General features: G+C 30.4%; 1 protein-coding gene across 5 annotated transcripts; it reads right to left on the minus strand.

The window, feature by feature from the left end:
- Positions 1 to 441: 441 nt before the first annotated feature.
- Positions 442 to 4,085, minus strand: LOC110631712 ((+)-neomenthol dehydrogenase). Of its 5 annotated transcripts, none has more exons than XM_021779645.2 (6): positions 3,327 to 4,085; positions 3,041 to 3,094; positions 2,724 to 2,967; positions 1,501 to 1,575; positions 1,129 to 1,311; positions 442 to 1,039 (listed from the first exon to the last, which is right to left on the minus strand). In XM_021779645.2, the coding sequence occupies exons 2-6, from the start codon at positions 3,073 to 3,075 to the stop codon at positions 662 to 664; spliced, it is 915 nt and encodes a 304-aa protein (XP_021635337.2). In that variant the 5' UTR covers positions 3,076 to 3,094; positions 3,327 to 4,085; the 3' UTR covers positions 442 to 661. The 5 variants fall into 5 exon arrangements, with proteins under 5 accessions (XP_021635337.2, XP_058010442.1, XP_058010441.1 ...); XM_058154459.1 differs by having other exon boundaries at positions 3,041 to 3,104; XM_058154458.1 differs by having other exon boundaries at positions 3,041 to 3,149; positions 3,327 to 4,084.
- Positions 4,086 to 12,747: the final 8,662 nt, after the last annotated feature.

The raw sequence follows: 12,747 nt of genomic DNA on the forward strand, positions 1-12,747 counted from the left end.
TGTCTCTTGTTATATCATTTGTTGGCTTCATCTGTTCATTGTCCACGCTCCATTTGCACCAATTAATGACTGATGGCTTGCAAAACGGAACTGAGAAGGCACTTGCAGTCACACATGGAAATGACAGAGAATTCCTAACTTTATTTAGGAATTCACTATGATAATTAAGATTGTTGCGTGAGTAATTCATGAGACTCAGATGATTTGCTTACCTGATAAGTAACCTATTTATAGCGGAAGAGTCATAATCCTTAGCAGATTATTATTCCTAATGGGATTTTAACGTAAATGACTTATCATAATTTGGATACATTAAACCCAATCATACTTCTTTTTAGGAGTTATTCATGATGAAGACTTCTATCTATCTGATGTGGCTACTTTTCTGAAAGACTCAAAATCGACAACGAAATAGTTAGTCACATGGCTTGGTATCCGAACTGGAGCTAATCTTGTATCTATTAACTTATTTCATTTCTTTTTATTAAAAAAAAAAAAAATTCTTTCATTTCTTTGCCTTAACATACAGTACATGAAAGGAGAGGTTGGATTTACTTCTGAATCTCACCATTGAAACTAGTAGTTAATTTTTCTTACTACTATTATTATTTTAATGCTTTAAAGTCTGAAAATTGCAACTCCTCACCCCCAGTGTCTTCCATCAAAAGCTGGATACATCCATCTCAGAGAAGTAGAGACCTGAAGGACCGCTGTCAGGGAGCAAAGCCAGCATAACCGGAGCTCTTGCACCTTCTTCAGGAGTCAAGCTTCCAGTGTTTCCTGTCATGTCTGTTTTCACCAACCCTGGATGGACACAATTTACTCGGAATCTGGGGAACTTTCTTGCTAAGAGTCTAGTATAGGCATTTATGGCAGCTTTGGATATTTTGTAGGCAGATACAGTTAGAGGCCAGCCATTTTCCAACAACTTTCCCCCCTTGAAATCACTTAAAAACCATTGCACAATCTCGTCTAGTTTTTCCATTGTTAGGCTCTCATCGTTTTCTAGCTGCATTTTAACCTTCTCATTGTTGATAAACTGAAATGTAAGGAAACTTTATGATTTTTGTTTTTCATCCACTGAGATGCATATGTTAAGCATGAATCTTTTCTGAGGTGCTTTATTACCTTCATTTGTCCATAAAAGGAAGAAAGATTCACTATTCTTGCAGACTGAGAGAGTTCCAGAAGTGGAAGAAGTGCTTCAGTTACTAGTACGGTTCCATAGTAGTTGGTTTTCAAACATTCTTCTGTCATCTCATAATTCTGCTGAATAATTCCTTCTAACTGGTGTGCATTCTCGTCGGTTAACTGCAGCAATTTAAAAGTTTAAAACAGAACAAAATGGAATCTAGCAGAAAGATTTTCTACACATAATTCTGTTTAATTTTGATTTCATTTCATATTCTTGCAGCAAGGCATAGAACTACAAAGAGATGGATATTAATTATTCCATGATTCAAGCACGAAAAGAGCTTATATAACATCCTGAGGACTTACTGCACCACCCCTAACTTTGAAGGCTTCTAAAAGTTTCCGGTCTACGAAGAGTCCACCAACACCTGCATTATTTACCTGCATTAAAATTGAACTGCGATCATTGTAGAAAAAGAGAAAATGAAAGATGGAAGTACCGAAATCACATCAGTGCAAACTTTCTAGAATTTTGGAGTATAAGGCCAAGGAACTAGATTAGATAGACAAGATACTTGGTTTTTAATGAGATTGACAATCTTAGATCAATGATTTCCATCTTATGCTTCCAAAATGTTATCCGCGAGAGCATTTTGATTGCTAACGGTCTAGCTAAGCAAGGTGTTTCTAGAAATTTGGAAATGGTAGCATGCCTTTAACTCTGTTTTTTGCTCTTTTACACATATATGCTACCTCTTGTTGGTTTTCTCCATTCCGGTTCTGATTGTGCAGAAAGTTGGCAGCTCTATGGTTCAAGTGTGTTACTGTTCACATAGGTCTGCAGGAGATCCAATGGCACTCTGCTGCTATGTTTTGTATGGTATTGTGGTCTTTTAAGTAATTCAAATGTAACTTATTTGGTTTTGTGACAGTTACAGGTATTTGCACTTAACATACAAGCCATGGTTGGTTTATATGGGGTTGGTCGAGGTTCAATTTAGATTATTTTGTTAAGTTTTTCTTGGTTTATTCATTAATAAAATCTGATTTATCAAAAAAACTAGATTACATACTTTTTCTTCTAACACACAAGAAAGAATCAATTACTTTGTAGTCCACTCAAAATCTCAACTAAGAGTTAAATTGTTATAACAGGCATGCAAATCTAAGGCACACACACAAATTGCATAATCACAAAGTATAAAAAAGAAAAAAAGAAGAAAAATACAGGATTTAACGTGGTTCAACCGTAAAGTCTACGTCTACAGGCAAGACAAGAGAAAAAGTTTCACTATGATAAAAAAAGCAAAATACAATGACTCAGAACTCTCAAACTCTCAAATTATAACCCCATTGTGTTTTCATAATATCTCACTACTCTCCTCCTGCAAAAAAAGCAAAATATTATAATATTTATACTGGTTGGCAATACCCAAAGCCCACCACCACATATCTCAACTTTTATTCAATAAGGTCGCATCACAAAGCTTTCGGGTCAGGACATAATTCGGATGAAGGCATATCCAAAATTCAAATCACAAAAAATAACATAAATTACTGATTTTTTTTTAATGAAAGTTTTTACCGACCAGGATATCAAGTTTGCCAAACTTGATTTGAATGAACTTTGCCAGTGAAGCAATACTAGCTGGATCAATAACATCAAGTCGATGAAAAACCACATCAGATAATCCATGTTCTTGAAGTTTTCTAGCAGCTTGTAAACCCTTCTTCTCATCTCTAGCTGTTAACACAACTAAAACTCCATTTACTGCTAATTGATGACATATTTGTAGTCCAATTCCTTTGTTAGCGCCAGTAACAACAGCACACCTGAAGATACAAACTCCAGTAAGTTACTTAAGAGCTTAATATAAAAGAGAAGCACAAAATGAAGTGAACCTACCTTTGTCCTGCTAATCTGTTGTTAGTGCCTTCCATTTCTGAAATAAGTTCAAATCTGCAAATTTCTATTGTTGAATTGGTGGATAAAGCCACTTTGCGGAAAACTCTCTCTAAATAGTAATTAAACAAACATTAAGTTCATTAACCCCATGTGATGCCTATGCTATATCTTATTACCAAATTTGGCTCCACCACATAAAACACCAGCAGCAGCTAGCTACAGACACAGTTTCCCATTTTAGGCATGACTCATAGATAACATCCTTCAAATACAAAATACAAGTTACCTGATAGCTGCCTTTGGACTGTTCTTTAACTGAAGAATATATTCCTGCACTATATTTACCCTACTGGCTAAATGTTAATCCTTTCATGGACATCAGGAATCTGTTTCTTGATCGTTTGTGTGGCTGAAGTTGTGCCACTTGCACAAGTCACCTGCTTCAACACGATAGTTGGCAAAAAAATCCGGATGGGTCCAAAACAATATTTGTATTCTTTCAATTTTCCTTTTGGTACTTCATTTTCCAGCCATGTGAAATCAAAATTCTGCAGCTAAAAAGTATAAACAGTCCTACCTTTGCTCGGCTTCGGTAAAAGACCCAGTTAATCTCTCTCAACAAGCAAGCAAACTAAACAATATCGTCTCGGTGCCATACGGCGATCTATAGTGCAACCTCCGCCGAATAGGAATTGTTGAAATCTTCTAAACTCATCGCCTTAACACATTTCCGAGCACCCGAAAAGATGAAATCAAGTGGGTGTCATGCGAATTATCAGTTGATATGTGGACTTTATCTATCGTGAAAAAAAGAGCATGTGCTTCCAAAACACTGAATAAAACCCCTGCATATTGAAGTATAAAGGCCCAAGGCCATTACAAGACAACAGATCCACACTACATAACGCCCAGCCAGTCAGAGCCCAGAAGCAAAATATAAAATGGTGAGGCATCAAATCCTGTGGATTGCTTGCCAATTTTAAGCTGGATCAATGGTGGTAAGCTTGAGAAGAAATTGAAGGAACCATTGGCAAGACTATTGATGAGCACTGAAATAAAAGAGGTGGGCGTAGCCAGCAGCACAAATGCCATGATTGCTCATTTGCTTTCTTTACAAGAATCTCAGCCAAAATTTTATATAATTGGGGTTATCAAAATTGCATAAATAATGGACTGACCTGATTTCACCACAAATTTCTATCCAAACCAATGGAGGATAATAAAGCGCTTTTAATAATCTTTGCTAATAATTTTTTCATGTTTTATTTAAAAAAAAATTTAAAATCTATTAAAAAAAAGCTAAAAATGATAAATTATAGCTGCTCTAGAAAATTTTTAGACATTATACAATGAAATAGTAATGTCATATAAATATTTTACATAAAATTATTAATTAATAAAATAATGATAAATAAATAAGTTGATTTAAATTTAATAACTTAATAAAATAATGGTAATTTCATGTAAATATTCTACATAAAATGATAAAACTATGAGAATTAATAATATAATGATAAATAAATAAGTCAATTTTAATTTAATAAGTTAATCAAATAATGGTAATTTGCTCTGGCATCTTATGGCTTGTTGATTTCTTTATACTCACTAAAACTTTTCTATATCATATCTTGAAGCTAATGATCACTGTAATTAATTTATAATTTACTGCATAGATATATAATAATAAAAAAAATGTAACTTAGCACTAAGAGGATAATCATTAAATAATTTATAAATTATACAAACGTAATAAATTATTGTCACTTAGCATAAATTTATAATTTTATGCGACAACATCTACCTCTGTATATGTAAAAATCAATTAATTCATAAGCTTATAAATAAACTGATTTTCGAATTTATAAATGAGTTAGCTCGTTAGTATAAATAAGTTTAATAAGTTTAAACTTGACTCGTTAACAAATTTAAAAATTAAGTTCAAATTCGACTCGTGAATCAATATATTCTTAATTTTTATCTTATACAAGCATGAAATGATGATTTGCCGATTAATAAAACATATAAACAATCACAGTTCCAGACAACTACACAAGCACCATATAATATTTAAACAAACACTCAAGAAATTAACATCAACCCATATGAAAATTTGTGAGAAACCACACTTTTTTTTTTTTTTACCAAAAATTTCAAGGAAAGTTTTCTACTTTCCATATGAATTTTCCATCAAAATCCATTTGTCCACGAAATAAAATCCAAAATCACTGCTATCTTTTATCCCACAAGCAATTAAGGTGAGCCTAGTTGCCTTGATATTTGGTTATGTTCGGACTTGAAGAAAATGTAGTAAATTTGCGTGTAATCATCATTATCATCAATATGTAGCTGGAACTCGTGTGTGTGTGTGTGTATATATATATATATATATATATATATATATATATATATATATATATATATATATATAAACATTGAAGAAGGGGGGCTAAGTAGCTGTGCCAAAGGCATAAAGGAAAAGGCAAACAATGAATGAATTTGAAGAGGTTGGGCTCAGACCGACCCACAGTTCGATTCTAAATTGAAATCAGATCGTTTCAATTCAAAATTAAAATTGGATTAAATTTGAATTAATTAAAATCAACTTTTAACAAATAAGCGCGGTTCATGTCAAAATTAAATTTGTTTAACAAATAAATTTAATATTAAAGAGATGTTTAATATGTAGTTAATAGGAGGTAATTATTACCTTTGTAACTTCCGACTAAGAAAAATTGAAAAATTAATTGACTTTAAAATTTAAATTGAATCAAATTAATATTAAAAAAATAATCAAATCAAATTAAATCGATAAATATCAGTTCAATTTGATTTGGAACCGAAAACCAAAGAAAATATAAATTCTCAAACTAATTGATTTCAAAAAATAAATCACTATGAATCAAAATATAAATGGCCAACAATACAATGCATGTATCAATAAAGAATAAGGAAAAATACAAACCAGATTACAAATCTCAACAGCAAATTTCAATATTAAAAAATCAATCAAAATCTAGTCAATAATCAAGCAATCAAATACCAATCAAAACAAAGCAATCAAATACTCAGAAGCCATTAATTGCATAAAGTAGTAGCCAAATCAACTTAAGCATTCAAAACAACAAAGAGACGATGGCAGGCAGGGGGATATTAAATAATAACAATAGGGAATTTGAATTAACAATTATTAAAATATTAAAATTTTTAAAAATAATATTTAATTCTTAATTTTTCAATATTTTACTAAATACACTTTAAAATTAGAATCCAAACCACTGGCCAGTTCTAGTTGGGCCTATAATCTTCTTCACTTTCAAATTTCAAACAAATGGTTGCTGAGAATGATAATTTTTAGTATATATCAAACGGAGGCATATTAAAAATGATTATTTTTTGGACTTTACTTGGTGAACAAAAATTAGCTTACAAAAAATGTATAAATGAAGTATAATATCTACTTTGCCCTTATACAATTTAGGCTCCAAACTAATCTAATTTTCCCTCCAAAATTATTTCCCTCCAAAACCCCACCAATCATAATCCTCCTTTTATTTTATCAATCAGCTCTCACCAATTTTTCAACCAATTACATCCAACTAAAATTTAAGCCAATCACATCCCACTAAAATTTCAACCAATCAATACCTCTCACCAATCTCTCAGCCAATAATATTCCATCAAAAACTCAACAAATCATATTTAACCCATCCAAAAATTAAACCAATCGCAATTAATTTCATATTTTTCCATTTAAATCATATTTTCATCTCTTAGGGAAAAAGAAAATATCCTTCATCTATAGATTAGGATAGAAAGAAAATGATCCATCTTATTCCATTCTAATACAATATCATATCATATCGTCCAAGATTTTGTGCTATAGTGAGTGAATCTTATGGTATTGATTAAGAAAAATGGAGGTTGAGAATGAGAGAAGACAGAGAGAATTATATGATACATTAAGGATTAGAGATGATGACAGTCTGCTCGATGAAAACACTCTTAGCGATGAACCTTTTAATGGCGTTAATGGCACACCTTCCCACGATGATCAAAAAGTCACGATGCAAGAATCTCAGTCAGGCAACGATGGCCAACATTCAAACATTCACGAGGATGAAATTGCTTACAATGTGGAGGAAGGTTCAAAAAGTGGGATGCATTTTCCAACTATGGACAATTTAGTTAATTTCTACAAGGAACATGCTAGGTTGAAAGGATTTTCAATTGTGATAAGATCGTCTTCTAAAGGCAATGGTTCAGTTCCTAAATATGTGCTGATGACCTGTGACAAGGGAAATAAACCACATGGTGGGAAATATACCAAGCGGGTGAATTATCCTGCAAGAATAAACGCTACTTTGAAAGACAATGGCTTATGGGTTGTTAGACGAGTCGTAACTAACCATATCCACCAACTAGATCACTTATTAATCTTTGGAAATATGCAACTAGAGTAAATGAGCTTTTAGATAAAAATTTGCATGAGGAGATTTCACGTTGGAACTTGCAAGTTTGTTCATCAAGTAATTCAACCAACATGTAGCCACCCTCCCTTGAAACTTGTAAAGTTACAAGCATGCTTCAACAATCCTCTTTGTTTATTGGTTTGCTTAGTTAGGCTATGACTTCCTAAGGTATAGTAATCCATTGTCATTATGTTTACATATTCTAAGTCATTTTATCCCTTATCCCTAGTAAGTATTAGCTAATATGTAGCCACCCTTTTGTTGCATGCTTGTATCATTAGTGTATTACATTTGTACACAATTTTTTGTTACCCAAAAATTTACCCCTCTATTTGTTCAAATTTTTTTATGTTACCCGAAAATCTAAACCTAATTTAATCATTTTTTTTATGTAACATGAAATTGTAATCTCTAATTTGAATAATAAGTTAATTGATTTAAGTAACTACAAGCACCTAATCTCAATTAGAACATACAAGCATGCTATAAGCAATGAATTAGATCAATTGAATTTGATCAAGGAAGATTGACTCAATTAGATTATAAATCAATTAACCAATTATCAATTAGGTAATAAATCAAGATTGTTTCAATCAATTAAATCATAACCAAGTCTTCTTCGATTAAATAGGTAGAAAATCAAGATTGCTTCGATCAATTTGATTGTAACTAATTACCCAATCTCAATTAAATCATACGAGCATGCTTCTATTGAATTTGATCAAGGAAGTTTGACTTAAGTAGATCATAAATCTATTAAATATGATTAATTAGGTAGTAAATCAAGATTGCTTCGATAAATTAATCAATTGTTCTTCGATCAAAGAGGTAGTAAATCATGATTGCTTTAATCAATTTGATCATAACCAATCACCTATTCTCAATTAGATCATACAAGCACGCTTCTATTGAATTTGATCAAGGAATATAGACTCAAGTAGATCATAAATTGAATTTGATCAAGGAAGTTTGACTTAAGTAGATCATAAATCTATTAAATATGATTAATTAGGTAGTAAATCAAGATTGCTTCGATCAATTAATCAATTCTTCTTTGATCAAAGAGATAGTAAATCATGATTGCTTTGATCAATTTGATCATAACCAATCACCTATTCTCAATTAGATCATACAAGCATGCTTCTATTGAATTTGATCAAGGAATATAGACTCAAGTAGATCATAAATCTATTAAATGTGATCAATTAGGTAGTAAATCAAGATTGCTTCAATCAATTGATCAGTTAATCAATTATTCTTCAATCAAAGAGGTAGTAAATCAAGATTGCTTTGATCAATTTGATCGATTAAAGAGGTAGTAAATCATGATTGCTTTGATCAATTTTATCATAACCAATCACCTATTCTCAATTAGATCATACAAGCATGCTTCTATTGAATTTGATCAAGGAAGATTGACTCAAGTGGATCATAAATCTATTAAATATGATCAATTAGATAATAACCAATATTGCTTCGATCAATTAGATCATAATCAATAATGTAGTTACTATTAATTAATTACATCAATTAATCAACTATTAATCAATTATATCAATTAATCAAGTAGATCATAATCAATTAGATCATAATTCAAGAAATTATGATTAATTATATTATAATCTATTAGTGGAAGACCACAGCCACACCAATGGACTGTGGGAATTCAAAGGGAGGAAAATGGCAACAGGTTTCGATTGAAAGAGAGTGATTTAATGGATGTAATTAACCATTATAGTCCACTAACCACTTCTCCTATTGATTCTCTTTATTTCAAAGATATCCCACCTGATTCAATGAGCCTCTTCCTATTCAATGCTAATGGAATGGAGATTTGTTACGGGCCTCATCCAGGAGAAGAAATTGTGCACATCTTATCGGATGATGACTACGAAGGTAATCCGAATGGACCGATGTTCACTGCCTACATGACAACTTGTGACTGGCAATACAAATCGGTAAGTTATTAACTTTTTTTTCTTTGTTTCACAATCATGTAATTTGATTTAAATATAATTTTTAATTTTACTTAGCTGATGTAATTTAAAATTTACACTTTCCCAGAATATTCCATTATCCTTTGCAAAGGATAATTTAGGAATTGAACCAAAGGAAATGGACCTCTGGTGCTCGATGGGGAGGACAAATTTCAAAGTTAAATATGTCCCTAGATTGGACAATGAAGGCTACTTGTACAAGGGCAAGTTTGAAAAGGGATGGGGGCAGTTCCTTCGCCACCAGGAAGTGAAGAGAGGAGACAAAGTTTCTTTCCAGTTGGCTAACACTTCTACTGATAGGATTATATTTACTACAACCATCATAAGGCAATAAATGATTATGTCTCCATTGCTTTATATGGTTGATTATGCTATTTTCTTTTTGGATATTGTAAACTTGTATTTAACTGTTAGGTTTGAATTGCGAACTTCTCTTTGGGTGAATTTACTACACCCTTGCACTATTAGGATTATTATTAACTTATGGATTATCATGTCGTTCCTATTTAAAACTCTTATAATGGATTGCTTGTTTATAATCAATTTTAATATTATATAATATAATTATATTATTTGTAGTGCCAGATTTTGCTATGATAATGCTATATAGCTTGTTTAAAATTTGTATATAATGCAATTTGATTTATTTTATACTTAATTTACACTCGAAACTATAAGTCATGTCTAATACCACCAGGGCTGGTAGGATATTGCAATTTGATTTACTTTGCACTTAATGTTTGTGTGTGTATATATATAACACATAAGATTCAACATGTTTAAAAGAAATTTATATACAAACAACAGAATTTCTTAAAGGTTCATTTCATTGACTACACTAATTAGGCGTAAATGACTTGACCTTTATTTTACTAAATCAACTCATGAATATTTATATTTCTTAATAAAATAAAGGTGCCACTACTACAACCCCATCCACATCAACACCAGCAGATGTTAATGACATTGCTTGTGATATTGTAATATCCATGAGGGACCGGTGGTCAAATTTGCATGATGCACTAAATTTGCATTAAGAGCTTAGTTTCATGTAAAAATAGATGGTAAAATGCACCTTATGTTTTGCTTCATTTTGCACTTGGTTTTTACTTAAAACTATCAAATAATGATAAATAACACCAAGGCTAGTTCTTTTCCTTTTTTTTTTAAATAAAAAAAAAAACCAAGGCTAGTAGGTTATATATCTTGCTCATATGTTGTGTTAGGCAATACAAAATAAAATTATTATTTTCTTCACAACTCTTTGAATAATTTTCATATAATTTCCATCCATGGATAGGTTTAATTCCATGGCAAATAAACTAATAAAAATAGAATAAAATATTTGCTCTTTAAATAATAACCAATACATGCAAAGCTTAATAAAATTATAATATAAACCATGGATTTTTTTCCTCCATAACAAAATTACCAATAATTTCAATTTTTCATTTTCTTCGAATTCAACTCAAAATCAATCAAATCCATATAATATTATACATAATTTCTATAAAAAAAATGCCTATCAAACCCAACCATTGGATTTAGATATTAGCATCCCGACTAAAACTCCAACGAGGAAATCAATTTGAGTATTCTTGTTTGTCCCTTCCATTTCTTGTTTGCCGATTTCTTCAATGTCAAGCATGCAAGAGCTAACTTCACCAAACTTCTTATTGTAATAATATTGACTATAGGCATCAACAGTTTCATCATAATTATTGAAAGACTTGTAAACACTTCCACCTATACCTAAAACAGCCGATGCACAATCCTACCATGAAAAAAATACTCCATGAGTTCTACCTTCAAAGACAATGTAATATTTTCATTTTTTCTCTCACTTGTGGAAATTGGATCACCTCCTATTGTTGTAAAAACTTAAAATGCGTATGAGATGATAAATGAAAAATCGATTTGAAAAATAACAAAGAAAAAAAAGAAATCAAAGATTATATGGAGTCTCCTGCTTGAGAGAAACTAGAAATGAGATATGGAGTCTCTCACTTGATTATAAAATTAGAGGTTGAGATAGATCATTATTGATTAGAGCAATGGTGGGTTGTGATAGGTTAGAGGGATAGTGGGTTGTGATAGGTTTAAAAGATGGTGGATGATATCTGATTGATTGAATAATTAGTGAAAAATAGTAGGTTAAATAATTTGTGATATTTGATTGGATGCTCAATAATAGAAAAAGAGAGAATTTACAAATTTTCAAATTCAAATTTGAAATTTTCATTAAGGACTATATAGACATTTCACATTAAAAAAGTATATAAAATTTACTAAAATACCCTCATATATACAAGTTTTGTATATTTTATGTGCACACAACCTTTTTTCCTTATTTTTTTGCTAAATGAGACAGGAAATTCAAATGCAGTGGCAGCTGGCGAGGTTCATTCACTGACACACTAGAAAAGCAAGGGCGATCTCTGCAGTATTCATGTGGAATAATATTTGTAAGTACTATGGCAATACGTTAGCCGAAGCATAAGACAATTTGAACATTAATTTTCTTTTAAATTTTAATTTAAAATATATTTTTAAATTTATTTAAAAATTAATTATTTAATAAAACTATTTAAAATTAATTTTTAAACAGTTTTGGTGTGTAGTTAAAAATGTTTAAAAATTTTAATTTATTAAAATAACTAAAAATGATATATAATTGGATGATATGATTATTAAAATAATATAATATTAATATTTTTAAAAAATTATTATAATAATATAATCTTTTACTTGATTAGTTGATAATTTTAAAATAAGTAAATAAGTCACACGTAAAAATATTTTATTTATAATTTTTGCTTTATTATTTATTTTAAAAGAATATTTTATGCAGTTGATAATCGAGAGGCATTCAAAAAACTAAACCTACTTATTTGGTAAACTATTCAGGGGTATTGAATTCAATTATTAAATATAACCAATAACCGATAAATATTCAAAAAGTTAAATTAACATATTCAGTAAACCTTTTAAAAAGGTTATGGATAATTGTTAGATATTTTATTAACTGCATTTTGTATCATCTCTAAAAATAAAATTATTCATAAACAATTATTTTATTTTTTTTAATAAAAATAACCTTAACCCTATTTAAAAAAAAATAGTTTAATTAACTCAAGACTAATATTACTGGCACCGCACATTATTTCTTCTACATCTTACAATGTAATCACGTTACAATTTAAAACATTTTTCAATTTAAAATTTGCAAAGTATAATTTTT

The sequence above is a fragment of the Hevea brasiliensis genome, chromosome 10 (assembly GCF_030052815.1).
Source record: "Hevea brasiliensis isolate MT/VB/25A 57/8 chromosome 10, ASM3005281v1, whole genome shotgun sequence".
Taxonomy (NCBI): domain Eukaryota; kingdom Viridiplantae; phylum Streptophyta; class Magnoliopsida; order Malpighiales; family Euphorbiaceae; genus Hevea; species Hevea brasiliensis.

Coding starts and splice junctions, on each gene's coding strand:
- LOC110631712 (XM_021779645.2), bottom strand. CDS start 3,075: ATGGAAGGCACTAACAACAGATTAGCAGGACAAAG. Junction 1,576..2,723: donor TTGGCAAACTTGATATCCTG/GTCGGTAAAAAC, acceptor ATTTTAATGCAG/GTAAATAATGCAGGTGTTGG. Junction 1,040..1,128: donor CCTTTTATGGACAAATGAAG/GTAATAAAGCAC, acceptor CTTACATTTCAG/TTTATCAACAATGAGAAGGT.